Source organism: Lonchura striata, chromosome 11 (genome assembly GCF_050655825.1).
Source record: "Lonchura striata isolate lonStrDom1 chromosome 11, ASM5065582v1, whole genome shotgun sequence".
Taxonomy (NCBI): domain Eukaryota; kingdom Metazoa; phylum Chordata; class Aves; order Passeriformes; family Estrildidae; genus Lonchura; species Lonchura striata.
In genome coordinates, this window is record NC_140713.1 from 24,021,234 (window position 1) to 24,046,571 (window position 25,338).

A 25,338-nucleotide genomic window follows, 5' to 3' on the forward strand; every position below is an offset into this window, starting at 1 on the left:
CTGGGAAGCAGAATGAGCTCCCCCATCCATCCATGCTCCAGGCAGGAGAGTGCCAGTGTGGGTGACACCCTTGGGTGCCTCTCCCTGAGGTGGCAGAGTGAGGAACACCCTGTGCCCAGCTGTCCCCAGAGGAGCTGGCACACAGGAGTCAGCTGCTGAGGCACTGGGGTGTAACAAAGGCACTTCCAGCCTTGGCACTGGGCTGAGTCACCCCAACAGTGCTCAGGGGCTCAGGAAACAGCTCCTGCCCTTGCTTGTCACCTTTGGGATGCTCCACTTAATGCTGCAGAAATTACAGATCCATATTGGCTTGAGCTGTATTTTTTGTCTTTCTCCCAAGTTTCTTTTGGTTTTGTTTCTGTTTAAAGGGTAAACTGCTCTAGGAGTTACAGAGCATAAAATGATGAACCTAAAACTCAAAATCCTACTTATTTTCTTGTTTATTCTCCCTAAGGAGACAATAGAGAGGATGGAGACAGCCTCAGGTATTGCTGTGGAATACCTGGAGTGCCTCTCTTCTAGCTGATCCTATTTTTCTTTCTGTTTCCTGCTTTTCCCACTGGCTGGTGGCAGAAGTTAAGTTTTGTTGCACAGAGTTCAAATATAAAACCAGGAGAAGCTCAGGACAGGTTCCTGGGGAGGGGGGAGTGGTGGCTGAATGTCCTGAGAGCCAGGAAAAGCTCCTGCAATCCCAGAGCTGAGTGATGTCTCCTTCCTTTCCAGGTCAAGGTCCTTCTCATCTTCTCCCTCTCCTTCTCCAACACCATCTCCTCACAAGCCACTGGCCAAGGCTAAAGGGGAATTATTGCCACCTCCTGGGAAAGGGTAAGGATCCAAATTCCTCTGGATGGGGGTCCAGATGAGCCCTTCTGACCTTCAGGGGCCTGAAGCTGAAGGAATGCAGGATTAGATGGAATATTGGGAAGGAATTGTTCCTGTCAGGGAAGTGTCCAAGGTTGGACAGGGCTTGAAGCAACCTGGGATAGTGGGAGGTGTCCCATGGCAGGGAGTGGAACAGGATCTTTGTTCCCATCCAAACCATTCTGGGATTCTAAACCTGACTAAGTTTAAGAAAGAAATGAAAGATGACAAATACAAGCTTTATTGAAGAGTTTTTAGCTTGGTAGATTTCATTAAATAATTACACTTTTATTTATTAAATCCAAGTTAAACTGTACAAGTATCCCTAAATATTACCTGTATACAAGTGTTTAAACACATGGTTTACTGCTGGAGCATTCCATGCGTGCAGATATATTTGTATAATCTAAATATACGTAATAGGAATTGTGGGAAAGTTTAGGTTCTTTCCTCTGCTGTGGCTTTGGTTAATCCTCAGAATAAAGAATGGCTCAGCCTCGTCAACTTTTCACACTGGAGACAGATGAAAACAGGACTGGAGCTCTCTGCAGCTGGGTTTGGCACATTCTGACAGCCCTGCTGCTCTTTTAAATTCCTGAAATTGCTATTTCACAAACCCTGCAGTGGCAAATTATGGGGAGGCTGGAGGGTGACACAACACCTCAGTGATGTCACCTCTTCTAAGCTGACCTGCAAATAAATGACACCATGGGAATCCCCCTGAATTCTCCAGAATTTAGGACAATCCCCTTTGCCACAATTCTTGTCCCTCATTATCCTGTCTTTTGGGGTTTTTCCCCCTCCACTTGGGGCTCAGCCCTCCGAGGCTCTCTGCTCCCTCCCAGTGCTGCTGGCAGGGCTGGTTTGGTGCCACCAGGGCAGCCTGGCCCAGCACAGGGGTGATTGTCCCTGGGCAAGGTGCCACGGGCTTAATCCTGTGTCCTGCAGGGGTAACTGCAGGTGCTGAGCACAGCAGGAGGAATTGGCAGTGTGTGTGTGCAGACAGCACCTCCTCCCAGCTGCTGGCTGGGAAATCCTGGCTGGGATGCTCCAGGGCCTGAGGGGGCTGGGGACAAGGGATGGAGGGACAGGACACAGGGAATGGCTTCTCGCTGCCAGAGGAAAGGGTTAGATGGGGTATCAGGGAGAAATCTTTCCCTGGGAGGGTGGGCAGGCCCTGGATCCCTGGCAGTGTCCAAGGCCAGGTTGGACAGGGCTTGGAGCAACCTGGGCTAGGGGAAGGTGTCCCTGCCCATGGCAGGGGGTGGGATGTGATCTTCAAGGTGTTTCCAACCCAAAGCATTTCAGGATTCATTCTTGGAGCAGTGTCCAGCTGTCAGAGCAGAGCTCTGAGCCCCGAATGGGGCAGCCCTGAGGAGCCAGAGCATTCCCATCTCCTGCAGTGGGTGTTGGATAACACAGTGGTGCTCCCATCCAGTTTTCCACAGGGAACACAAGCCAAGGGACAGATCCAGGCACACACACAAGCTGTTCTGCACCCTCCTGGTCTGTGTGCTGGAGTTAAAAAGAGAGTTTTTGCATTAACTGTGCATATTTCATCCTGAAGCTTGTCTGGCAGATTTTAAGCAGGTGTAAGTGTCTGGGTTAAAAATGATGGAATTAAATGGATGAGAAACAACATTTCAACCCAGTCTGCTTCAGGAGTTAATTTACAAGTCAAATATCTCCAAAATTGGCTGTTGTACAGTAATTTGTCTCTGAAAAGATTAATTGATTGAGCATGTGAGGAACGAATCCCTTTAGGGAAATCCATGGTGTTTGTGTTTTGGTGAATCAGCCAAGTGTTTGTAGCTTCGGGAATCACATCAGAGCCAGGTTGGATGGGGTTTGGAGTTAACCTGGGATAGTGGAAGGTGTCCCATGGAATGGAGAAGAATGGGATGATTTTTAAGGTCCCTTCCAGCCCAAACCATCCCAGGATTCCATAATCTCTAGAATATTAAACAGCAACGAACCAGAGCACATTGTTTCTGAGGATGTCTGTGCTCTGTGCCCACCCCCTGGGATCACACACCTGAAAACTGTCGTTTTTCCAGGGAGAAATCTGTGAAGAAACTCACTGCTCTGCCAGTCCCTCAGCCACTCACAAAGATTGCAGCAGCGGCCCCGGAGCCAGCCAAGGCAGGGGATAATCGGGAGGCAAGGAGGAAGGAACGTCAGACAAGGACTCCACCCAGGAGGTGAGAGATGTGGGGGCTGGAGTGATGCTTGATCTCCTGGGAGATCCAGAAAATCCCAGGTTTCTGTCTCCTGGAAGATCCAGCAAATCCCCAGAGTCCCAGTGTCTGGGGAGAAATCCATCTGCTGGGGCAGGGAGAGAAGGGGAAGAGAGCTGGGCTGGGATGGTCCTGGATTGCCATGAGTGGCTCCTGCCTGTGGAGGCTGGAGGAGGATGGAGGGGTGGAATACAGGAAACGTGGCAAAATCAGGGTGGGAGTGGGGGAAAAGGCGTTTTTGAGAGCTGCTGCTTGTGGAGGTGAGGAAAAAGGAAAATGAGGGACCTGTTTAGTGCCAGATCTGTTTGATCTGATGTGGTGGAGGGTCAGCAGCTGACCCACACTGACCACAAGGATATTCCCACCAGAGAACATCATTCCTAGGGATCTTCCCCACCACAGAGCATCATTCTCAGGGATACTTCCCAACACAGACCATCATTCCCAGGGATATTCCCCAACACAGACCATCATTCCCAGGGATATTCCCCAACACAGACCATCATTCCCAGGGATATTCCCCAACACAGAACATCATTCCCAGCACATAAACTGGGAGAAGTGGTGGAGGGGGCTGGTCACCCCTCAGCTGGGCGTCAGTCAGAGGGTGCTGAGCAAGTCTCTGGTTTTCTCTTGGGGTCCCCCCACTCTTTTTGCCATTTCAATTCTCATTTTGGGGGCGTGCTTGCTGCCTTGCAGGAGGACCATCAGTGGCAGCATCAGTGGCAGTGCCAGCAGCTACAGCGGGTCCAGCTCCCGATCGAGGTCCTTGTCCCGGTCCCTCTCCAGATCTCATTCCAGATCATCCTCTGCCTCGGCCTCCCACTCTCCCTCTGGCTCAAGGAAATCCAGGTACAGCCCTGAGCCTTCGTGACCTTTATTTAACAGCAGAGATTGTGGCTGTTGTTCACAGGTTTGGTTTCCTGCAGTGGAAACTCTCTGTAGCTCCGGCAGCACCAGCTGCCTGTGCCTGGGGGTGGGACAAGGTTGGGTTTGTGGTACAGATCCCAAGTCCTGAACTGTGATGAGAATACAGTAATGGAGAAGGCATGAAGTGATAGAACAAGATATAATGGCCTTAAACTGATAGAGGGGATATTTCTGTGGGATATTTGGGAAAAATGCTTCCCTGTGAGGGTGGACAGGCCCTGGCACAAGTTGCCCAGAGAAGCTGTGGCTGCCCCATCCCTGGAAGTGTCCAAGGCCAGTTTGGACAGGACTTGGATCAACCTGCTCTTTTGAGAGGTGTTAGGCTTGGAACTGGATGATCTTTAAGGTCCCTTCCAGCCCAAACCATTCCATGATTCCCTGATATTTCCCTTGTGGTTTATTCAAGGAAATAATCCTGTCCCGTGTGTCCAAGTACCCATTTAACCTAAATGGTGACCAGAACAATTCCTCCTGGCCAGGGTGATCCCACGTCCTAATTAAACTACAAATGAACAGTTCCAGGCTATGGAGCTTGGCTCTCCTGAGCCTCTCCTACCTCAGGTTCCTGTGTGTCCTTAGGGAAGATGCTTGGCCTGTCAAGAAAGGTAGGTCAGAAAATCCCTAAAAGGCACAGCTAATGATATTTTCCCTTTGCTGGCAAAGTTGCAGGTCCAGTTCCTTTGTGTTTAGCCCCAAGTGAACAGTTCCAAGACTGTTGGTCTCTGGGATGTGTAAACAACAAACTCCTTCCAGCAAAGAAAAACAAACCACTCTTGAGTCATTCCTTCAGGTTTTTTTAATCTCTTCACACAGAGGATTCCCTGAATCCTCACAGGCAGAGCCTTGAAACCCAACACTTCCCTGGCACATGGGTGTAAGAGTAGTCCTGTGGTGCAGAACCAGTGGCTGGAGCAGGATTTGGCTCTGAGCAGCTGCAAATTCCCATCTGTGAACTCTGGAACTCCGAGGCTCAACATCCGCGTTACTTTACTGAAATCCCGGCTTGTTTACTCCGTGCTTGTCACATTCATCAGCTCAGCCTGGGGTGATGCAAGAGCTTCAGAGAGCACCAGGGCATGGATGGGAAACGTGAGCACACTGGGGCTGCCTGTGCTGCTCCTGTGGGAAGGGGGAGGCACAGGAAATGCACTGTGTGCCCACAGCAGCTTTGCTGGGCCAGCCTGGTGGCCTGGAGGAGATCCTGGCTCATCCTGGCACCATTGGAGCAATCCATGAGACCTCTCAGAACTCAGCTCCTGGTGCCAGGGGTAGAGGCTGCAGAGGGTTGGTCTGTGCTGAAGCTGCCACAGCCCCTTCAGTCATCCCAGTGCAGCTTCCAGCCAGGGAGCCTGGGCCTTGCTGGCAGAGCAGGTTGGTGTGGTCAGAGCAGGCGGGAGAGGCTGCCTGAATATTCATGGAGTGGGATGGTTTGGCTTGGAGAGGAGCTTAAAGCTCATCCAGCCCAACTCTCTGCCACCTTCCACTAGACCAGGTTGTTCCAACCCTGTCCAGCCTGGCTTTAACACTTCCTGGGATAGGCCCTGCTGGGAGATTTCCATCTTGGAGGCATCTCCCTGTCGTTATCAGTCGTGACAGTGAGTGTGTGCCAGCAGCAGCAACCCTGCCAGAGAACCCTTGCCCTGAGCTGTAACACTGACCTGGATGTGCCAGTGTGCACTCCCTGCTTTCACTCCCTGTTTTCCTGGGCAAACAGTGACCTGTTTACACATTGCCTTAATCCTGGCTATAAATATCATTACTTTCTAGGCCTGCACCCCACATCTTTGGGATTTTTCACGCCACCAGCACCCCAGGACGCACAGCCTTTGTGTGCCATTCCCTGCCGAGCTTCCCAGCACCCAGCCGTGCAGGGAAATGCAAAAAGGCCTCGTTGGCTTCCTGGGTGTGACGAGCTGTTGGTTCTTGGCAGGTCCCTGAGCGTGAGCAGCGTCTCCTCCGTGTCCAGTGCCTCGTCCAGCAGCAGCTCCGTGCGCAGCGCCGACTCCGAGGACATGTACGCAGACCTGGCCAGCCCCGTGTCCTCGGCCAGCTCCCGCTCCCCCACCCCGGCCCAGCAGAAGAAAGGTACAGGCACCTGCTTTGCTGGGCTTGTATTCCTCCAGGGAGTCTCTGGAGAAGAAGGGAGGAGCAGAGATCCTTCCCCGGGGTTACTGTGGGATCCAGGAAAATCCTTGAGCAGAGGTCCTGTGGAGCAAATTTGCATCCACATCCTTCCATCCCTGTGCCTCTTGTTGTCTCATCCCTTTTCCTGCCTCTCCTTCACCCTTGAAGGTGATGTAAATCTGGACAACTCCAGTATCACTTTGCTCTTCCTCTGCTCGTTCCAGACTGTGGCAGAGTCTATGGCAAAAGCCTTTTGTTTTTTGTCTTCTCCGTTGTTCTCTGTGGAAATACTGGTTTCCTGAGTCCCTTAACCTCGTGTCCACGAGCTGAGTTAACTGCTCTGGGCTTTTCCCATCCCTGGAGCAGCATCCTCCTGCCCAAAGGGAGAGCAGGCAACAGGAATCATTCCCAAGTGACCACTTGTGCTCTCCGCTTTCAACAGGAAAGTCAAAAAAAGAAGACAGTGCTAAAGAGGAGAAGAGGAAACGGGATGTGCCTGCTCAGCTCCTGAAATCAGCCAAGCCCACCCCGGGAAGCAAATCCCAGCAGGTGCCCCAGGGCCAGCAGCCCTCGGCCCCCCAGGCGCAGCAGGGCGGCTTCAGCGGGCACAAGGAGATCAAACTGACGCTCCTGAACAAGGTGGGGATCCCTGGTGGCTGGGATTGCCTCTCCTGGGGGCCTGAGGGGGGTGGATCCTGTCAGGAGGGGGATGGATCCCGGCAGGAGGGGTTTGGATCTGCTCAGGAGGGGGATGAATCCTGGCAGGAGGGGTTTGGATCCCAGCAGAAAAGGGATGGATCTGGTCAGGAGAGGTTTGGATCCGCTCAGGAGGGGGATAGATCCCAGCAGGAGGGGTTTGGATGCAGTCAGGAGGGGTTTGGATGCAGTCAGGAGGGGGATGGATCCCAGCAGGACGGGGATGGATCCGCTCAGGACGGAAGCTCCAGGCTCCGCTGTTGGGATGAGCTCAGCCAGGAAAGGTCTGGGGCTGGCTCGGAGGGCAGCACACAGAACCAGTCTGGCAGCACACACCCTGTGGTGGCTTCACTTTGGGACTGTGTTGGCAACTTCCCTGGGGCACATTCCTGCTGCAGCTTCCAGGCTCTTCCCTGCTTGCTCGAAGGTGCCGCGTGCGCCGGGGCCTTTCCCTGCGAGCTGCTCTGGGAGCGCTGCCTGTGCCACACCGGAGCGGGCTGGGAGCAGCCTGGCACAGAGTCCAGGGGCAGAAGGAAGGGGCAGGGAGCCCCTGGGGTGCCCAGCTGGCTCTTCCCTCCCCGCCGATCCCGCTGCCCCGGTTCGGAGCCCTCGGCGCAGATCCCAACCCGCAGCGCGTGGGGGGGAGTTGAGCCTCGTGGGGTTTGCTGCTGGGGCAGGGTGTTGGCCCCATCACGTGGGCAGGTTCCTGGTTTTGATATTTTGCTCTGCCAGCCCAAATTCCCCGGCGCAGTCTGAGGCTGCAGATTTCTCTACTTCCCTGTGCTCTGACGTGAGGCTTTATCAGAGGCAGGAAGCTGCTCGGGAGGGAGGAGTGTGCAGTGACACATGACAGCCTGGAAAAGGCACGGCTCCACATGCCTCCTTCAGTTCTGCTATCCTTGGTGCTGCTGGCAAAGAAAAACATCCCAAAAAGCTGCTTGTTTGCCTCTTCCTATTCTGAAATCAGTCCAGTGCAGGGGGGTGTTGCTGTGGCTCCTGGTGGTTGGGAATTAGGTGGATTCAGGGATGGCTGGGACTGGTGAGTGCAGAGTTTATTGAGAAAGGTGCTGGCAGGAGGCAGGCAGCACGTCCCAGGGAATGGCTGTGCCTGTTTCCCTCTCCAAAGGGAAGTGGCTGCTCAGCTCCATTGTTTTAATTCCATTGCAGGCAGCTGACAAAGGAAGCAGGAAGAGATACGAGCCAGCAGACAAAGAGAGGCCAACCTCTCCTCCAGCCAAACGGGCCAACCTGTCACCTGACAGAGGTGAGGCATCCTCCAGCCCGGGCTCCTGCTTTCCAACAGCTGGAAAGAGCCTTTGCAGCCATCCCAAAACCTCAGAGTGGGATTGCCACCATGCTGCTGCAAAAACACAGCAGAGCTGAGGCCCTGGGCAGGCCAGTGCCAGCCTTGCCACACTGTCCCCGGGGCACATCGTGCCCAGCGTGACTCCCCTGTGTCCCTGTAAGTCCTGTCCACAAAAATAACCCCTTGGCTTTGAAGACACGGAGTTCTCACCTCCACATCCACCCCAGGGCCTCCTGCTCACTGCTGCTGGCCATGGATGTGGCTGTGGAAAACAGGTTTAGGTTGGAAATTAGGAATTTTTTTTTTCCCAGAAAGGATTGGAACAGACTGTCAGGGAGGGAGTCCCCATCCCTGGAAGCGTTCCAAAAACGTGTGGATGTGACACTTGGGGACAGGGGTAGTGGTGGCCATGGTGGTGCTGGGCTAAAGGTCAGATTGGATGATCCTGAAGATCATTTCCAAACCTCAGCCACTCCAGGATTCTGAGTCACAGGAGTTTCCTTTCGTGCATCCCGGAGTTTTCCCGGGGGAGCTGTTCCTGCCAGCCAGGCTGGTGCTTCGAAAGGCTGGGCTGGAGGGAGGGATGAAATCAATCCCTGCCAGCCTGGGCCACCAGCTGATTGCCCCACCTCTGGGTGACACAACTGCCCTGGATGTTTAGAAAGACCTGGGCTTTCCAAGTGTTCTCCTGGGCCTCGGTAGCAGGACCAGCTCGGGAAACCCAGCTGGCAGCCCCAGGCAGGGACCTCAGTGCCACCCTCCAGCCTTTGCTGTGGCTGCCAGGAGGCAGAGGGGGTGTGGGGGGGTGTTGGCAGCCAGAGGTGGCAGCTGGTGACGTCGGAGCCGCCACGTGATGTTGTTTTCCCTGGTGGCTCAGCCGTAGGTGGATCTTGTTGACTCTGGGTGCCAGCCAGCAGAAGATCTGTGCTAATAACCTGCAAGGTTCACGTCCCGCAAGGGCAGCCTGCAAGGGCCTGCCCGAGGTTGAAGTTCACCAGGATCTGCCTCACACACCAGTGACAGGGCCAGGCCAGCTCGCTTCCTCGAGAGACCTTGGTGTCATTCTCTGCTGTTTCTTAAAAAGCAAGTTTTGAGCAAACCATAGAAGCACAGATTGGTTTGGGCTGGAAAGACCAGGGACACCTTCCAGTAGCCCAGGTTGCTCCAAGCCCCATCCAGCCTGGCCTTGAGCACTTGCAGGGATCCAGGGGAGTGCCCCAAATCCAGTGGCAAAGGTGCCCTTGGCTGAGCTGGGACTGAGCCCCTGGGCATCCCAGCACCAAACTGGTCGGTGGTGGTGGCTGAGTGTGTCACCTGCTCCGTGACCTGCTCCTGTGGGCCGGGGCTGTCCCAGTGTCCATCCTCAGGAGCAGAGGGAGGCCCTGGCACACACAGGGCACCTTTGCAGGGCAGCAGCAGCTCCGCAGGCTGCCTTCAGGTGGAATCCCCTCTCTGTTCCTGGGATAACCCAGGCGCTCCCCAGCAGCCCTGAGTGCCCAGGGCAGCTCTGTGGGGCAGGGCCTGGCAGCTGAGCCGTGCTGAGCAAACACGGGGGTGCTGCTGCCCCGAAAGCAGCAGAGCTGCCCTCGCCTGTCACTGCTGCAGCCACTACACCCCGAGACCCGCCAGGGCAGAGCCAGCAGCTCTGCAGGATCAAAATGCCATGGAAGAGCCTCATTCCAGCAGCTGGAGGGTGAAGGAGGGCTGGTGGAAGGTGCTGTGTGCAGGTGACTGCGGGGCACAGCCCTGCCTGGCCTCTCTGCTCCCCCAGGGGTGTGGGGGGCACTCAGTGAGGCTTTTCCAGCTGCTGCTGGGCTTGGCTTTTTGTTGGCACGATGTGGTCGGTGAGGGCAGGCAGGGGGTGCTCCCCTGTGCCCCGGTGCCAGGCAGGAAAATGAAGGAATGTCCTTGTGCTCTCCCGCCAGGCTCTCGCGATAGGAAGGCGACCGGGAGACTCTCGTCCCCCAAACAGGAACGGCAGCGGGGCCAGAACCCAAAACCTTCCCCTGCACAGGCAGACAGGTGAGTGCTGCTGCTTCTGCTGGGCCTCAGAGCCCTGCAGCTCCTGCTCCAGCCCCGCTCCAGGTTCTGCCAGGCTCTGCCAGGCTCTCAGGCTGGCAGTGCCAGCTGCCGTGGAGCGCAGCACGAGGAAGGACGCGGAGCTGCCCGGGAGGTGCCAGGGGTGCCAGGGCTTCGTGCAGAGCCTCCAGCTGGGCCATTCCAGCTGGGAGAAGAGCAGGAGCACCAGGAGCCAAGTGGGTCAGGAGTGAGCTCAGCCAGTGCCTCTGCAGCTCATTAGCACGGTGTTAATGAGCAGCAGAGTGCAACTCCTTCCCCTCCTTGCCCAGCTCCTCCTGGCACCCGGCTCCAGTGCCTGATTGCCCTTTTCCCAGCCTGGCACCCCCTCAGCTGCTCCCCTTGCTGCTGTGGCATATTCAGGTGTGTCCCCTGCCTGGGACAGAGCAGTGACAGCCCTGGCTCTGCACCCTCCCGTGCAGGTGCCAGGTGACCACTCAGCCAAGCTCCTGGCAGGCTGTGCCTGCTGCAGTGCTGGGAATGTGCCAGGGCAGGACTGGATGTGTGGCTCTGGGGGCTCGAGGGTTGTGGATTCTCTCCGAGGATCTCTGGGGGCAAACATCACAGGGAAGGGGCTGAAGGATTTGGGATTGAGGGGATGCTCCAGGGCTGCTCTCCCCTCTGGGTCTCACAGAGCTGCTCACTGCAGCCACGAGCTGGCACTGAGTTTAATCCTGGGAATCCCCATGGAATGGCTATGTTTTACCATTTAAGCCAGTTTTCAACTCAAGGCCTCCTCCTGTCTCCCAACCTCTTTTCTCCCACCTGCTCCTTGAGCTATGTGGCATTTCCTGGTACTTAAGTTCAGCTCAGAAGTTAGGGAGAAATCCTTCCCTGGGAGGGTGGGGAGGCCCTAGTACAGGATGCTCAGAGAAGCTGTGGATCCCTGGCAGTGCCCATGGAGCAACCCATGGTAGTGAAAAGACGAAAAAGATGGAATTTATGTGAGAAAGGACCTTAAAAACCACGATTTAATGTTGCTCAGTGCACTTTTAGCTTCCCTCAGATCCTCTGGGACATTCCCATCCCCTCTCACTGCTCCTCCCTCTCTCCCTGCAGGAAACGCCAGCTCTCCCCTCAGTCCAAGAGCTCCAGCAAAGTCACCAGCGTGCCGGGCAAGGGCTCGGAGCCGGGCCCTGCGGCTGCCAAGGGCAGCAAGTCCAGCACCCTGTCCCGGCGGGAGGAGCTCCTGAAGCAGCTGAAGGCAGTGGAGGATGCCATCGCCCGCAAACGGGCCAAAATCCCGGGAAAAGTATAGTGGGCCGTGCCCCGGAGTGACTGGTGATGTTTTTATAAATAGTGGCAAAAGCGGCCGCTTCGGGATTTTGCAGTTCCTCGTCTTCGTTTTGGCCGCGGTTCTTTTTAAGAAAAAAAACAAACAAAAAAAAAAACCAAACCCACCCACCCACCCACACACACACACACACACACACACACAACCAAACACAAAGAAAATTAAGGAAGTTTTTGTCCAGTCAGGAAAAGCCCGCGACCAGCGGCTCCGGGAGGGCTCCGGGGCCGTGTCCGTTCTGCACAGAGACTCCAGCCCCGTGGGATGCTCCCAGCCTCCTGTGCCCCCTCTCCTCTTTGCTAGCCTCGAGTTGTATTCTCCTAGTTAGCCCTGCTGTGTGTCGAGTGTCTTCAGCGATGCAGTTCTAGTCCCGTGTGCCGAGAGAGCCGAAAACTGCTGTGAACTGCTGGCAGCACCCTCCTCCCCCAGGAAAAATATATATATATATATTCCTGCCTCAGTCCCCTCGGGAGTGCCCTGGCGTTTCTTTGGAGCAGGGGATCGGTTTGGTTGATTGCCCAGGAGCCCTGCAGGTGTTGTGGGCGTGTCTGTCTGCCAGGAGGGTCCTTCTTCCTTTGGTTTTCCTTTTTTTGTTTTGTTTTGTTTAGGTTGCTTTTTTTTTTCTTCTTTTTTTTTTCTTTTTTTTTTCTTTTTTCTTTTTTTTTTTTTTTTTTTTTTGGAGGGATCTCCCTGAAATAAAATATTTTGATAACCAATTTTCCTGCTCTTGTCTGCACCTCCCTTGCCTTGGTGGGGGGGTGAGGGGATATGTACCCCTCATTTTGGGGGTTTTTGGGGCAGGAGCAGCTCTGCGGAGCTGGAAAAGCTGCTCTGTGTCCTGGGGGAGCACCCGGTGTGACACCAGTGTCCCACTGGTGTGTGTTTTTGGGGGGCTCTGCCCTGCCTGGCATCAGGGACAAATCCCCCTAATTTAGGGGAGCAGTGCTGGAAAACCCAATGGATTTCCCAGGCTGCTTGTTCCCAGTATGGAACCAGTATCCTACCGGTGTGAAGTGTTAGTGGGGGGCATCATCTGGGGTACCTCAGAGAACAATTTTTGGGGTCCCTGGCATTTCCCATCCTCCGGGATTTCCCCATCCTCCAGCCCCGCTCCTCACCCCCAGCACAAAACCAGTATCCCACAGGTGCTGCTGGGAGGAGGCCACTGGTCCATCCTGGAGGGCTGATGGCAACCCTCGAGCCCTTCCCAGCGTTGCCCAATTCGGGATTTCTGCCCGGGAATGCCATGGTGATCTCACGGCGCCGGTGGCGCAACGGGGCACAGCCTGGGGGATGCCCGTGTCACCGGGCCACCCCTGCCCACCTCCCTGCCCAAATCCCGGGGCTCCGAGGCGCCGTGCTCCCGGCTGGCACACGTGGAGCGGCGCAGAAGGAAGTGGCGGCCGCGGGGAGGAGGAAGGAACCTGGAGCTGGAGTTTCCAGGTGTGTGCACATCACCTGCCCGGCCCTATAAAAGGCGGCGGCGGCGGCGGCGCTGCCACTCGGCCGCTCATCCCCGGGGCTGCGCTTCCCGGGGTCCCCCTCCAGTTTGGGAGCGTTCTGCCCCAAATTCCGCCGCCCTCCCCTCCCCAAATTCCGCCGCCCTCCCCTCCCCAAATTCGGCCGCGTTCCCTGCCCCCTCCACCAAAATTTTGGCGTGGTGCCTCAACACCTGGCTGATGGTAACGTGGGGTTTGGGGCTGGGGGGTGTTGGGGGGAGGTTCTCTGGGTGTTTAATGAGTGTGTTACACACCCTGTGCACAGTTCTGTGTGTGTGTGTGTGTGTGTGTGTGTGTGTGTGTTACCTGTCATGTGTGGGGTTCTCTGGGTGTTTAATGAGTGTGTTACACACTGTGTGTGTTTAATGAGTGTGTTACACATTGTGTGTGTGTTTTATGTGTGTGTTACACACCCTGTGCACAGTTCTGTGTGTGTGTGTGTGTTACCTGTCATGTGTGGGGTTCTCTGGGTGTTTAATGAGTGTGTTACACACTGTGTGTGTTTAATGAGTGTGTTACACATTGTGTGTGTGTTTTATGTGTGTGTTACACACCCTGCGCACAGTTCTGTGTGTGTGTGTGTGTGTTACCTGTCATGTGTGGGGTTCTCTGGGTGTTTAATGTGTGTGTTACACATTGTGCGTGTTTTATGTGTGTGTTACACATTGTGTGTGTTACACACTGTGTGTGTATTTTATGTGTTATTTTATGCACAGTTCTGTGTGTGTGTGTGTGTATGTGTTACCTGTCATGTGTGGGGTTCTCTGAGTGTTTAATGTGTGTGTTACACATTGTGTGTGTTTAATGTGTGTGTTTTACACTGTGCACAGCTCTGAGTGTGTGTGTGATGTCTGGGGTTCTCTGGGTGTTTAATGAGTGTGTTACACACTGTGTGTGTTTTATGTGTGTTACACACTGTGTATTTTATGTGTGTGTTACACACCCTGTGCATAGTTCTGTGTGTGTGCGATGTGTGTGTGTGTGTGTGTGTGTGTGTGTGTGTGTGTGTGTGTGTGTTTTACCTGTCATGTGTGGGGTTCTCTGAGTGTTTAATGTGTGTGTTACACACTCTGTGTGTATTTTATGTGTGTTACACACCGTGTGCATAGGTCTGAGTGTGTGTTACCTGTCATGTGTGGGGTTCTCTGGATGTTTAATGAGTGTGTTACACACCCTGTGTGCATTTTGTGTGTGTGTTACACACCCTGTGCATAGTTCTGTGTGTGTGTGTGATGTGTGGGTTCCCTGGGTGTTTAATGAGTGTGTTACACACCCTCTGCACATCTCTGTGTATTTTATGTGTGTTACACACCATGCGTGTATTTTCTGTGTGTATTTTCTGTGTATTTTCCGTGTGTGTATTCTACATGTGTTACACCCTGTGCAGGGCTCTGTGTGTGTATTTTATGTGTATTTTCTGTGTGTGTATTTTATGTGTATTTTCTGTGTGTATATTTTGTGTGTATTGTGTGTGTGTGTATTTTCTGTGTATTTTCTGTGTGTGTATTTTCTGTGTGTGTATTTTATGTGTATTTTCTGTGTGTGTATTTTCTGCATGTGTATTTTCTGTGTATTTTATGTGTATTTTCTGTGTGTATATTTTCTGTGTGTGTATTTTATGTGTATTTTATGTGTATTTTCTGTGTGTATTTTCCATGTGTGTATCCTATGTGTCTCACACCCCGTGCAGGGCTCTGTGTGTTCCCCGTGTCCGTACCGTGTTTCCATGTGTGTTCCCCCGTGTCCATGCCGTGTTTCCATGTGTGCATTTATATATTATTATATATTTATTTCCATGTCAATGCTGTGTCTGTGTGTGTTTATCTGTATTTATATGTATTTATATATTTTTATATAAAAATATATATATTATATTTATATATTTATTTCTATGTCAGTGTTTTGTGTGTGTTTATCTGTATTTATATGTATTTATATATTTATATATTTATATAAATATATATTACATATATAACATATATATATATATAAAAATATATAAATATATATATAATATTTCTCTATTTATTTCTATGTCAGTGTTGTATGTGTGTGTACTGCTGCTCTGAGTTCTGTGTGTGTTTTTCTGTATTTTTCTGTATTTATATATATTTATTTCCATGTCAGTGCTATGTCTGTCTGTGTTTATCTCTATTTATATTTTTTAATATTTATTTGCATGTCAGTGATGTGTGTGTGTGCGTTTCTCTATTTATATGTATATTTATATATCTTTATTTCCACGTCAGTGCTGTGTGAGTGTTCACTGCTGCTCTGTGCTCTGTGTTTACGTGTATTTATATGTATTTTTCATACATTTCCATATCATTTTATCTCTATGTCTCAGTGTGGTTTTGGTCCCGTGTGTGCACTCCCAACACACACAGAATTTTATTTATTGCTGCATTTAATACCCAGCTAGATTCCATTTCATCCTATATATGTTCCATTTTCTCTTATATATATTCCATTTCATCTTATTTCTATTCCATTTTATATTATTTTTATTTGTAATTTTAATTTCCTATTTTATTCTATTTTCTATGTGTAATTATACTCTCTATTTCTTTATCCTTTTCTTTATCTAGCTTGTCTTTAAATTATCTATTCCTTTATATATTTATTTACTTATTTATAGTTATTTTTATTTTATATACTTACATTTAAAAATATTTAAGTATAAATATATATTATATAAAAATATTTTTATATAAAGTATAAATATATATAAGTATATATATTTAAGTATAAATATATATAATTTTTATATATTTAAATATATTTAAATATATAGAAATACATAAAAATAATTATATATTTATATTTGTTTCTAATTTATTTTGTTTATTAAATTTACCTTTACTTTTATTTATTTATATTATACATATTTTTATTTTCTTTTTTTTTTCCCTTTCCATTATTTTTTAAATCCCAGAGGTTGTTTATGCTAAATTTAATGTTTCATTCACACACAGGCAGGAGTTTTCTCCTGCACAGATATTTCCTTCTCCTCTATAGATATGGATATAAATATATACATATGTTTTACATAAATATAAACTATATAAATAGCTATTAAACTATATATAAACATATGTACCTGTATAAATAAATATATAATATATATTTATATGCATATATGTGTACTAAGCTATACATACATATAAAAATATATCATTTTAAAATATATAAAAAACACGTATATCAGGTAAATGTATATATGTGTACTGGGCTTTATATTCATACAACATATCGTATTTTTACACAAAATAATATATATTCTCATATATGTGTATATATATCAACATATAATATACACATAAACGTATATAATATATAATATATAACTTTTATATATAAACATATAGAAATATATAAATATATATTAAAATATATGTTATTTATATAGAAATATAGAAATATAGAAATAAATATAGAAATACAGAAATATAGACATATAAAAATATAAAAATATAAAATTATATCTTATATATATAATTAAAATATTTTATACATATAAAATATATAATGTATAATTTAACATACATTATATTATAATGTATATTAAATTATACCTATTATAGATTGTGTGTATTATGTATATATTATGTAGATTTTATTATATATTATATTTAATATACCATTCTATATTCCACATGTTATATATATGATATATATCATACATTATATATATAATATATATTACACATTGTATAATATACATTAGGCTGGGGGTCCATAGGTGTGTTCAGGCCCTCTCTGCCTGTATATCCCGAATGTATCAATATATAAATTAAATTCTGTGTTCTATGTGGGTACAGGCTGTCCCTGCACGCACAGCTCCTCTGTGTGTGCATCAATGTTTTTCTGTGTTTCTGCATACACATAAAAATATATATTAAAAATATATATCTCTCTCTATCTCTATCTCTATCTCTATCTCTATCTCTATCTCTATCTATATTTATATCTATATCTCTATCTATATCTATATCATGTCTCTATATCTATATAACTATGTATCTATATATCTATATCTATATCTATATCTATATCTATATCTATATCTATATCTATATCTATATCTATATCTATATAGATATAGATAGATAGATAGATAGATAGATAGATAGATAGATAGATAGATAGATAGATAGATAGATAGATATCTTTTTTTTTTTTCTGTGTGCATATGGGTGTATATTTGTGTGTGTGTCACAGTGTGTGTGCATCTCTCCTGCACACCTTTTTTGGGGTGAAGGGTGTGAAATCCTTGTGAGTGCCAGTACATTTGTGTGGGGTTTTCTCTCTATTTTTTTTTTTTCTGAGTGCATTTATATTCTTATATTTTATTTATATTTATATTTATATTTATATTTATAGTCATAGTCATAGTCATAGTCATAGTCATAGTCATAGTCATAGTCATAGTCATAGTCATATACAAACATATTTATATTTACAAATAAATATATATTTTATAAATATAAATGTAAATATATTTTTATATAACTATATATTTTTTTATATTTTGTGTGTGTGTGTTTGTGTTTATTCATTTTTATATATTCCTGTGTGTTTATGCCTGCAGATGTTGCGTGTGTGTGTGTGTGCATATTGAGTTTGCATGTGGGTGTGCTAATTTTTTAGGGATGGAATATATATATATAAATCAAAATATAGATAGGTGCAGATAGAAATAGATATATAGATATAGATAGATATAGATGATATAGATATAGATATAGATATAGATATAGATATAGATATAGATATAGATACAGATATAGATAGATAAATTATTTGTATATATAGATAGAAATAGAAATAGATATAGATAAATACAGATACAAATAAAAATAGATAGATACAGATAAAAATGTAAATATATAGATATATGTAGATGGAAATAGATATAGATAGATATAGATACAGATAGATATAGATATATAGAGAGATGATAGATGTAGATAAAAATAGAAATAGATATGGATAGATGTAGATAAAAATAGAAATAGATATAGATAAATATAGATAAAAATAAAAATTTATATAGATACATACATATAAAAATATGACTAGATAGAAATAGAAATAGGTATAGATGGACCTGGATACAGATATAGATAGAAATATAGATATAGAAATATAGATTGATAGATATAGATAAAAACGGAAATAGATATATGTAGAAATAACTATAGATATAGACAGAGATAAATAGAAATAGATATATAGATATCTTTGATATATATAGATAGATATAAATATATAGCTATATAATTATAGATATATAGCCATAGATACAGATATAGATACAGATATATAAATATCCAGATAGAGACACAGAGATGATCTAGAGATATCGACGTCCAGATAAAAATGTATAGATACTCTGTAGGCATGGAGATATAGAGACATTTATAGATACAGAGATTAAACCCACAGAGAAATCGAATAATAGGAATTGATAGATGATAGATAGATATGGATGGATGGATGGATGGATGGATGGATGGATGGATGGATGGATGGATGGATGGATGATGGATGGATGGATGGATGGATGGATGGATGGATGGATGGATGGATGGATGATGGATGGATGGATGGATGATGGATGGATGGATGGATGGATGGATGATGGATGATGGATGGATGGATGGATGGATGGATGGATGGATGGATGGATGGATGGATGGATGATGGATGGATGGATAACAGATAAATACACAGACACACAACTGCCCAGGCCCTTCGGGTGTCCCTGGCTGTGTGTCCCTGTCCCCCGATGTCCCTGTCCCCCCGATGTCCCTGTCCCCCGATGTCCCTGTCCCTGTCCGTGTGTCCCTGTCCCCCCGATGTCCCTGACCCTGTCCGTGTGTCCCTGTCCCCCGATGTCCCTGTCCCCCGATGTCCCTGTCCCCCGGTGTCCCTGTCCCTGTCCGTGTGTCCCTGTCCCCCGATGTCCCTGTCCCTGTCCGTGTGTCCCTGTCCCCCGATGTCCCTGTCCCCCGATGTCCCTGTCCCTGTCCGTGTGTCCCTGTCCCCCGATGTCCCTGTCCCCCGGTGTCCCTGTCCCTGTCCGTGTGTCCCTGTCCCCCGATGTCCCTGTCCCTGTCCGTGTGTCCCTGTCCCCCGATGTCCCTGTCCCCCGATGTCCCTGTCCCTGTCCGTGTGTCCCTGTCCCCCGATGTCCCTGTCCCCCGGTGTCCCTGTCCCTGTCCGTGTGTCCCTGTCCCCCGATGTCCCTGTCCCTGTCCGTGTGTCCCTGTCCCCCGATGTCCCTGTCCCCCGATGTCCCTGTCCCTGTCCGTGTGTCCCTGTCCCCCGATGTCCCTGTCCCCCGATGTCCCTGTCCCTGTCCGTGTGTCCCTGTCCCCCCGATGTCCCTGTCCCCTCGATGTCCCTGTCCCTGTCCGTGTGTCCCTGTCCCCCCGATGTCCCTGTCCCCTCGATGTCCCTGTCCCTGGCTGTGTGTCCCTGTCCCCCCGATGTCCCTGTCCCCTCGATGTCCCTGTCCCTGGCTGTGTGTCCCTGACCCTGGCTGTGTGTCCCTTTCCCCCCGATGTCCCTGTCCCCCCGATGTCCCTGACCCTGTCCGTGTGTCCCTGTCCCCCGATGTCCCTAACGCCCGCTGTCCCCGCAGGGCTGGCTGGCCGCCCTGGCCGTGCTGGCGGCGCTGGGGCAGTGCCGGGCGCTGCGGCGCTCCGGGCCGGGCTCGGGGCTCTCGGCCGTGCGCTGCTTCAGCGGGGCCGAGCTGGGGCCCGAGGCTCCGGCGCAGCTGCTGGGGCGCAGCCTGCGCTGGGACCGGCACGTCTCGGTGCAGCTGGTGCCGCAGCTGGAGCGCGGGGAGGCGGCCGGGGCCCGGCGGCGGCGGCGGCAGCGCCCGCCGGGCTGCCCCGCGCTGTCCGTGCGCGCCGGGCTCCGCGGCGAGCATCACGAGCGCTCCATCTCGCCGTGGCGCTACCGGTGAGTGCCGCCCCTCCCCGCCGGGCCGTGCCAGCCGCTCAGAGCCGGCGGCACGCCTGGAACTGTCGCCGCGTCCCCGCAGCATCGACGAGGACGAGGACCGCTACCCGCGCAAGCTGGCCTTCGCCGAGTGCCTGTGCAGCGGCTGCGTGGATGTGAAAACCGGCCGGGAGACCACGTCGCTCAACTCGGTGGCCATCCACCAGACCATGCTGGTGCTGCGGCGCAAGCCGTGCCCGCGGCCCGCGGCGCCGGGGCTGGTGGCGCTGGAGGTGGATTACATCCGAGTGCCCGTGGGCTGCACCTGCGTCCTGCCCCGCACGGTGCGCTGAGCCCGGCCCGGCCACCGCCGCACCCCGCCCGTGCTTGTTTTAGAGCACCCGACCCGCCAGGGTGGCCCCTGCCCTGGTTATTTATCAGTTATTTATCAGCCTCGCTGCCCCGGGGCTTTTTGTACCCTTTATTTATTGCTGACCCCCCCACCCTCCAAGCCATGGGCCAGCAGCGCCCCACGGCCAGACCCTGTGAGTGCTGCACTCACTGGTTATTTATTCCCCCCTAAAAAAGGTATTTATTGTCTCCTTCCTAGCACTATTTAATGCTGCCAATAAAAGCGAACAACTCCTGGCACGGTCCTTGCTCTGTGCCCAGGGCATCGGGATGTTGGGAATTGGGGCACGTCCCCGGGCAATGCCCGGCTGTGGGACACCCCTCAGCCCCTCTGGGTGGGCAGGGCAGGATGAGCTGGGAGGCGATGGGGAGGGCAGCAGGGCACGGGGGTGCCCCACAACACCCCCAGCCCCGGGGGGGACCCAGCCCTGGCACCCCGACACCCACACCTTTCCCACGGCTCTGCCCCCGGGCACCACAGCCCACGGAGCTGGTGCCACCTGCCAGGGTGCTGGCAGCACCCAGGGGTGCCCTGGGCCACCTGCAGCCCCTGAGGGGACAGAGCAGGGCCTGGAGCAGCTGCTGATCCCAGCGGGATCAAGGATTTGGGATCTGGCACCCACATCACACCGGGGAACGTGCAGCACCCACGAGTGGGACTGGGCAGGGAAATGCTCCCCACGTTCCCTGCTGGGGGTTACCCCGGGTTTTGGGGGCTCCTTTGGGACTCCCTGTGCACCCCCAGTGCAGGGCCCTCCCAGTTCCACCCCACTGTGGCTCCATAAGGATTTTGGGAGGGGACCCTGCCGTGGCCATACTCTGCACACCCACATGCTGGATTTGCCCAGAACTGCACTGTTTGTCCCCAAAACACCTCCCCAGTCCTGTCCCAGCCCCCCAGGAGCAGGGCAGGACTGGGGGGATCCCCCTGGAGCAGGAGGCAGGGGCAGCCACTGCCTTTCCCACTTTTTATTGCAACAGCAACTGCAGAAATGACAAAAACCAGGGAGAGCTGCCTGATCCCCCCGGGAGCTGGGGATTCCCTGTGAGCTGGAGTTCCACGGGGATTTGGGGATCCCCCAGGGAACTGGGGGGTGCTTGGGGAGTTGGGACCCTCAGGGAGCTAAGCATGCCCAGGGATCCGGGGTTTCCCAGGAACTGCAGACTCACAGGGATTTGGGGGATCCTTAGGAACTGGGAAGGCCTTGGGGGCTGCAGACCCCACAGGAAGCTGAAGATTCTTGGGGATTTGGGGAGGTGCAGGAGCTGGGGAGTTCCTGGGAGCTGGAGACCCCACAGGGAGTTGGGCAGGCCCAGGGATTTGGGAATCTCCAGAAACTGGGAAGCTCCTGAGGGCTGGAAACCCCACAAGGAGCATCACATCGCTGGGAATTTGGGAGCTGAGCTTCTTAAGGGATTTGGGGATCTGCAGGAGATGGAGATCCTACAGGGAGACAGATCCTACAAGGAGCTGAGCATTGCTGGGGATCTGGAAATACCCAGGAGCTGGGGACTCCAAATTTGGGGATTTGGGGTGCTCAGGGGGAACTGATGATCCCAGGGATCTGAGCATCACCAGGAGCAGGGGACCCCCAGCAGGAGCTCAGCACCCCCGGGGCTTTGGGGATCCCCAGGAGCAGGGGGGCAGGAGGATCCCCCATTATTCCACCTCCACAGGGATGGGGTTCACCTGCCCCCCCACCTCCGGCTGCTTCTTGCGGGCGTCGGGGGGCGGCCGGGGCGGGGGGTTGCTGGGGGGCTGCTTGATGGTGCCCCCCACTTGGGGCCGCTCCCGGGGCTTCTGCTCGATGGGTCTCCACTCCTCCCCTCGCACTGCAGCCTGTGGGATGGGGAATAGCCCCATGGAACAACCCCCACCCCAAAAAAGGGGCTGTTTGGGGCAGGGAAAGCGCAGCTGGGAGCAGAGGGGGGGAAGGAAGATGTGACCCCCCCCCGTCCACCCCGATGGGGACGGGGTGTTCCTGCAGCCCAGCCTGGGAATGCCTCTGGAATCCACAGGGAAGCTCCGGGCCGTGGGTTTAGGGGTGCCCTGCCCCTCCCAGCCCCCCAGAGCCCCTCTGCACTCACCAGCAGGTAGATGCCGCTGGCGATGCCCAGGCAGACGGTGCCCAGGATGGTGGAGAGGAGGAATCCGGCAGGGACAGCCAGGCTGGGACAGAGATTTGGGGTTCAGAGGGAGCTGGGGGGCTTGGGGGGGCCCAGCCCCACTCCCAGCCCTGCACCCCACTCACGCGGCGTGGAGGATGGCTCGGATGTAATAATTCCTGGTGAGGGGCCCCAGCAGCTTCACCACAGCTGTCAGGTACTTCTGGCCGCTGCGGGGTGACAGCGGGGGGTCACTGGGGGTGTCCCCACCCTCAGGGGACACCCGGCCTCCAGGGACCCCCACCTCTGCAAGGATCACCCCGAGGAACCCACAGGCGTGGGATCCAGCTCTGCTGCCACATCCCGGAGTTTGGGGGTGCCGGGGCTGCAGGGGGGGCTCGGCACTCACCACCTCTCCATGGTGGAGCCCTTTTGGCGCTTGCTCCGGGGGTACTCGAGCAGGCACACCAGGAGCCCTGCCGCGCTGCCAGCCGGCCGTCAAGGAAAGGCGGCGTGGCACCGGGAACAACCCGCATCCCCAAAAACCGGGATGTGCGGGGCGGGGAACGCAGGGCCGGGAGCAGCGGGGCGAGGTGGGAGGCGGGATGCGGGATGCGAGCCCTCCCCGGTCCTGCTCCCAGCCAGATCGGGCCAGGGTTTCCCGCAGCCCAGCCCCGGGAATGAAGGATACATGGAATAGGCCGCGAAGTACCAGCCCTGGAACTGCCCCGCCACGGCCACGACCCCGCCCGTCAGCAGAACTGCGGGAACAGGCGGCATGGAGGGGTCGCTCCGGGACCCCCCCGGGCCAGGACAGCGACCCCAGCGCGGGCACAACCCCCGAACCGGGACACAACCCCCGAACCGGGACACAACCCCCAAAACCGAGATACAATCCCCAAAACCGGGACACAACCCCCGAACCGGGACACAACCCCAGAAACGGGATACATCCCCCCAAACCCGGGACACAACCCCCGAACCGGGACACAACCCCCGAACCGGGATACAACCCCCAAACCCGAGACACAACCCCCAAACCCGGGACACAACCCCAGAAACGGGATACAACCCCCAAAACCGGGATACAGCCCCCGAACCGGGACACAACCCCCAAACCCGGGACACAACCCCCGAACCGGGACACAACCCCCGAACCGGGATACAACCCCCAAAACCGGGATACAACCCCCGAACCCCGGACACAACCCCCGAACAGGGACAGAACCCCAAAACAGGGATACAACCCCCCAAAACCGTGATACATCCTCCAAAACCGGGACACAACTCCCAAAAACGGGATACATCCTCCCAAAACAGGGACACAACCCCCCAAAACCGGGATACAACCCCAAACCCGGGACACAACCCCCCAAAACCGGGATAGAACCCCCCAAAACTGGATACAACCCCCCAACCGGGGACACAACCCCCCAAAACCGGGATACAGCCCCGAGCTGAGCGTGTGCCCCCCCAAATCCGGGCACAGCCCCCGCAGTCCCCCGGCCGGGATCGCGGCCCCGGGACCCCTCGGGACCCCTCGGGACCCCCGGATCCAGGGAAGGGCACCGGGGCTGCCAAGCGCGGGGACCGGGAGATGCTGCGGGGGCACCCCCGGGCTCAGGGAGCCCCAGAAAAATCTGGGGGGGATTTTTGGCCCCGCGGCCGGAGGAAGAGGAGAGCGGAGGAGGAGAGGACGGAACCGAGGAGGAGAGGGCAGAGGAGGAAGAGAAAAGAGGAAGCGGAGGCTCCGGGACTTCCCGGCTGTCCCCGGCGCCTCCAGCCCGGTGGGACCGGGACCCCCACCCACCCATCCCATCCCTCCTCCCGGAGCCCCGGGGACTTTCTGGAGTCCCCGGGTCCCCCAAAACCCCTGAGCCCCCCGCACTCACTGAGCCCGGCGGCGAGCGCCTGCTCGTTCGCCCACATGGCCCACTCGATCTGCCCCATGGCCCGCGGCCGAACCGGCCGGTCCCCAAGGGTTCGGTGCTCCCGGTTCCGCTCGGCTCGATCCGAGAGGTTCGGTGCTCCCGGTTCCGCTCGGTTCGGTCCGAGAGGTTCGGTGCTCCCGGTTCCGCTCGGTTCGGTCCGAGCGGGTTCGGTGCTCCCGATTCCGCTCGGTTCGGTGCGAGAGGTTCGGTGCTCCCGGTTCCGCTCGGTTCGGTCCGAGCGGGTTCGGTGCTCCCGGTTCCTCTCGGCTCGGTCCGAGCGGGTTCGGTGCTCCCGGTTCCGCTCGGCTCGGTCCGAGGGGTTCGGTGCTCCCGGTTCCGCTCGGCTCGGTCCGAGAGGTTCGGTGCTCCCGGTTCCGCTCGGTTCGGTCCCAGCGGGTTCGGTACTCCCGGTTCCGCTCGGTTCGGTCCCAGCGGGTTCGGTACTCCCGGTTCCTCTCGGCTCGGTCCGAGGGGTTCGGTGCTCCCGGTTCCGCTCGGTTCGGTCCCAGCGGGTTCGGTACTCCCGGTTCCGCTCGGTTCGGTCCGAGCGGGTTCGGTACTCCCGGTTCCGCTCGCTTTCGGCTGCTCACGGCCCGGCCCGGTTCGGCTCAGCCCGGCTCGTATCGGGCCCGCTCCGCTCTGCTTTTCCCGCTGGGCCCGGCTGTCCCGGCTCGGTTCGGCTCCGCTCGCCCGGTCCCGACCCGGAAGGCGGGCGCGGCGCGACTCCCGCAGGCCACGCCCCCGAACTGACCACGCCCCTTTCCACACACCACGCCCACTCGTGTTGACCACGCCCACTCATGTTGACCACGCCCCTTTCCCACTGGCCACGCCCCCGCGGGACCGGACACCGAGCCGGGGTCACCGCGGGGTCACGGGGGGACAGGAGTGGCCTGGAGGGACAGGGACAGCCCCGGGA

General features: G+C 52.9%; 3 protein-coding genes across 6 annotated transcripts in view; 2 read left to right on the forward strand and 1 right to left on the reverse strand.

Moving 5' to 3' along the window:
- ZC3H18 (zinc finger CCCH-type containing 18) overlaps positions 1-11,666 on the forward strand; it is a 43,398-nt gene extending 31,732 nt beyond the window's left edge. For all 3 annotated transcript variants that reach the window (XM_021526935.4, XM_085589953.1, XM_085589952.1), the window contains 8 exons: positions 724-825; positions 2,919-3,062; positions 3,798-3,950; positions 5,959-6,113; positions 6,595-6,791; positions 8,016-8,112; positions 10,080-10,176; positions 11,290-11,666. In XM_021526935.4, coding sequence (XP_021382610.1) covers positions 724-825; positions 2,919-3,062; positions 3,798-3,950; positions 5,959-6,113; positions 6,595-6,791; positions 8,016-8,112; positions 10,080-10,176; positions 11,290-11,488 — 1,144 coding nt within the window. In that variant the 3' untranslated portion in view covers positions 11,489-11,666. The remainder of the gene's footprint in view (positions 1-723; positions 826-2,918; positions 3,063-3,797; positions 3,951-5,958; positions 6,114-6,594; positions 6,792-8,015; positions 8,113-10,079; positions 10,177-11,289) is intronic.
- Positions 11,667-19,654: 7,988 nt separating this feature from the next.
- IL17C (interleukin 17C) lies at positions 19,655-20,470 on the forward strand (the record flags this gene model as incomplete). Its single annotated transcript, XM_077786245.2, has 2 exons — positions 19,655-19,992; positions 20,075-20,470. Coding segments are annotated over 2 exons (588 nt in total), but the record flags the coding sequence as incomplete, so codon positions are not given.
- Positions 20,471-21,336: 866 nt separating this feature from the next.
- Positions 21,337-25,167, reverse strand: CYBA (cytochrome b-245 alpha chain). Of its 2 annotated transcripts, none has more exons than XM_085589955.1 (7): positions 24,864-25,167; positions 24,381-24,553; positions 23,180-23,249; positions 22,898-22,972; positions 22,635-22,718; positions 22,471-22,552; positions 21,337-22,222 (listed from the first exon to the last, which is right to left on the reverse strand). In XM_085589955.1, the coding sequence occupies exons 2-7, from the start codon at positions 24,436-24,438 to the stop codon at positions 22,043-22,045; spliced, it is 549 nt and encodes a 182-aa protein (XP_085446081.1). In that variant the 5' UTR covers positions 24,439-24,553; positions 24,864-25,167; the 3' UTR covers positions 21,337-22,042. The 2 variants fall into 2 exon arrangements, with proteins under 2 accessions (XP_085446081.1, XP_021382672.1); XM_021526997.4 differs by lacking the exon at positions 24,864-25,167 and adding an exon at positions 24,682-24,731 and having other exon boundaries at positions 24,381-24,489.
- Positions 25,168-25,338: the final 171 nt, after the last annotated feature.

What these genes read in the sequence shown, in the direction of transcription:
- CYBA (XM_085589955.1), bottom strand. Translation starts at nt 24,438, where the DNA reads ATGGGGCAGATCGAGTGGGCCATGTGGGCGAACGAGCAGGCGCTCGCC. An exon ending in GGCTCCACCATGGAGAGGTG is followed by an intron (nt 22,719 to 22,897) that starts GTGAGTGCCGAG and finishes GTCACCCCGCAG; the next exon opens with CGGCCAGAAGTACCTGACAG. An exon ending in CCAGCGGCATCTACCTGCTG is followed by an intron (nt 22,223 to 22,470) that starts GTGAGTGCAGAG and finishes CCCATCCCACAG; the next exon opens with GCTGCAGTGCGAGGGGAGGA.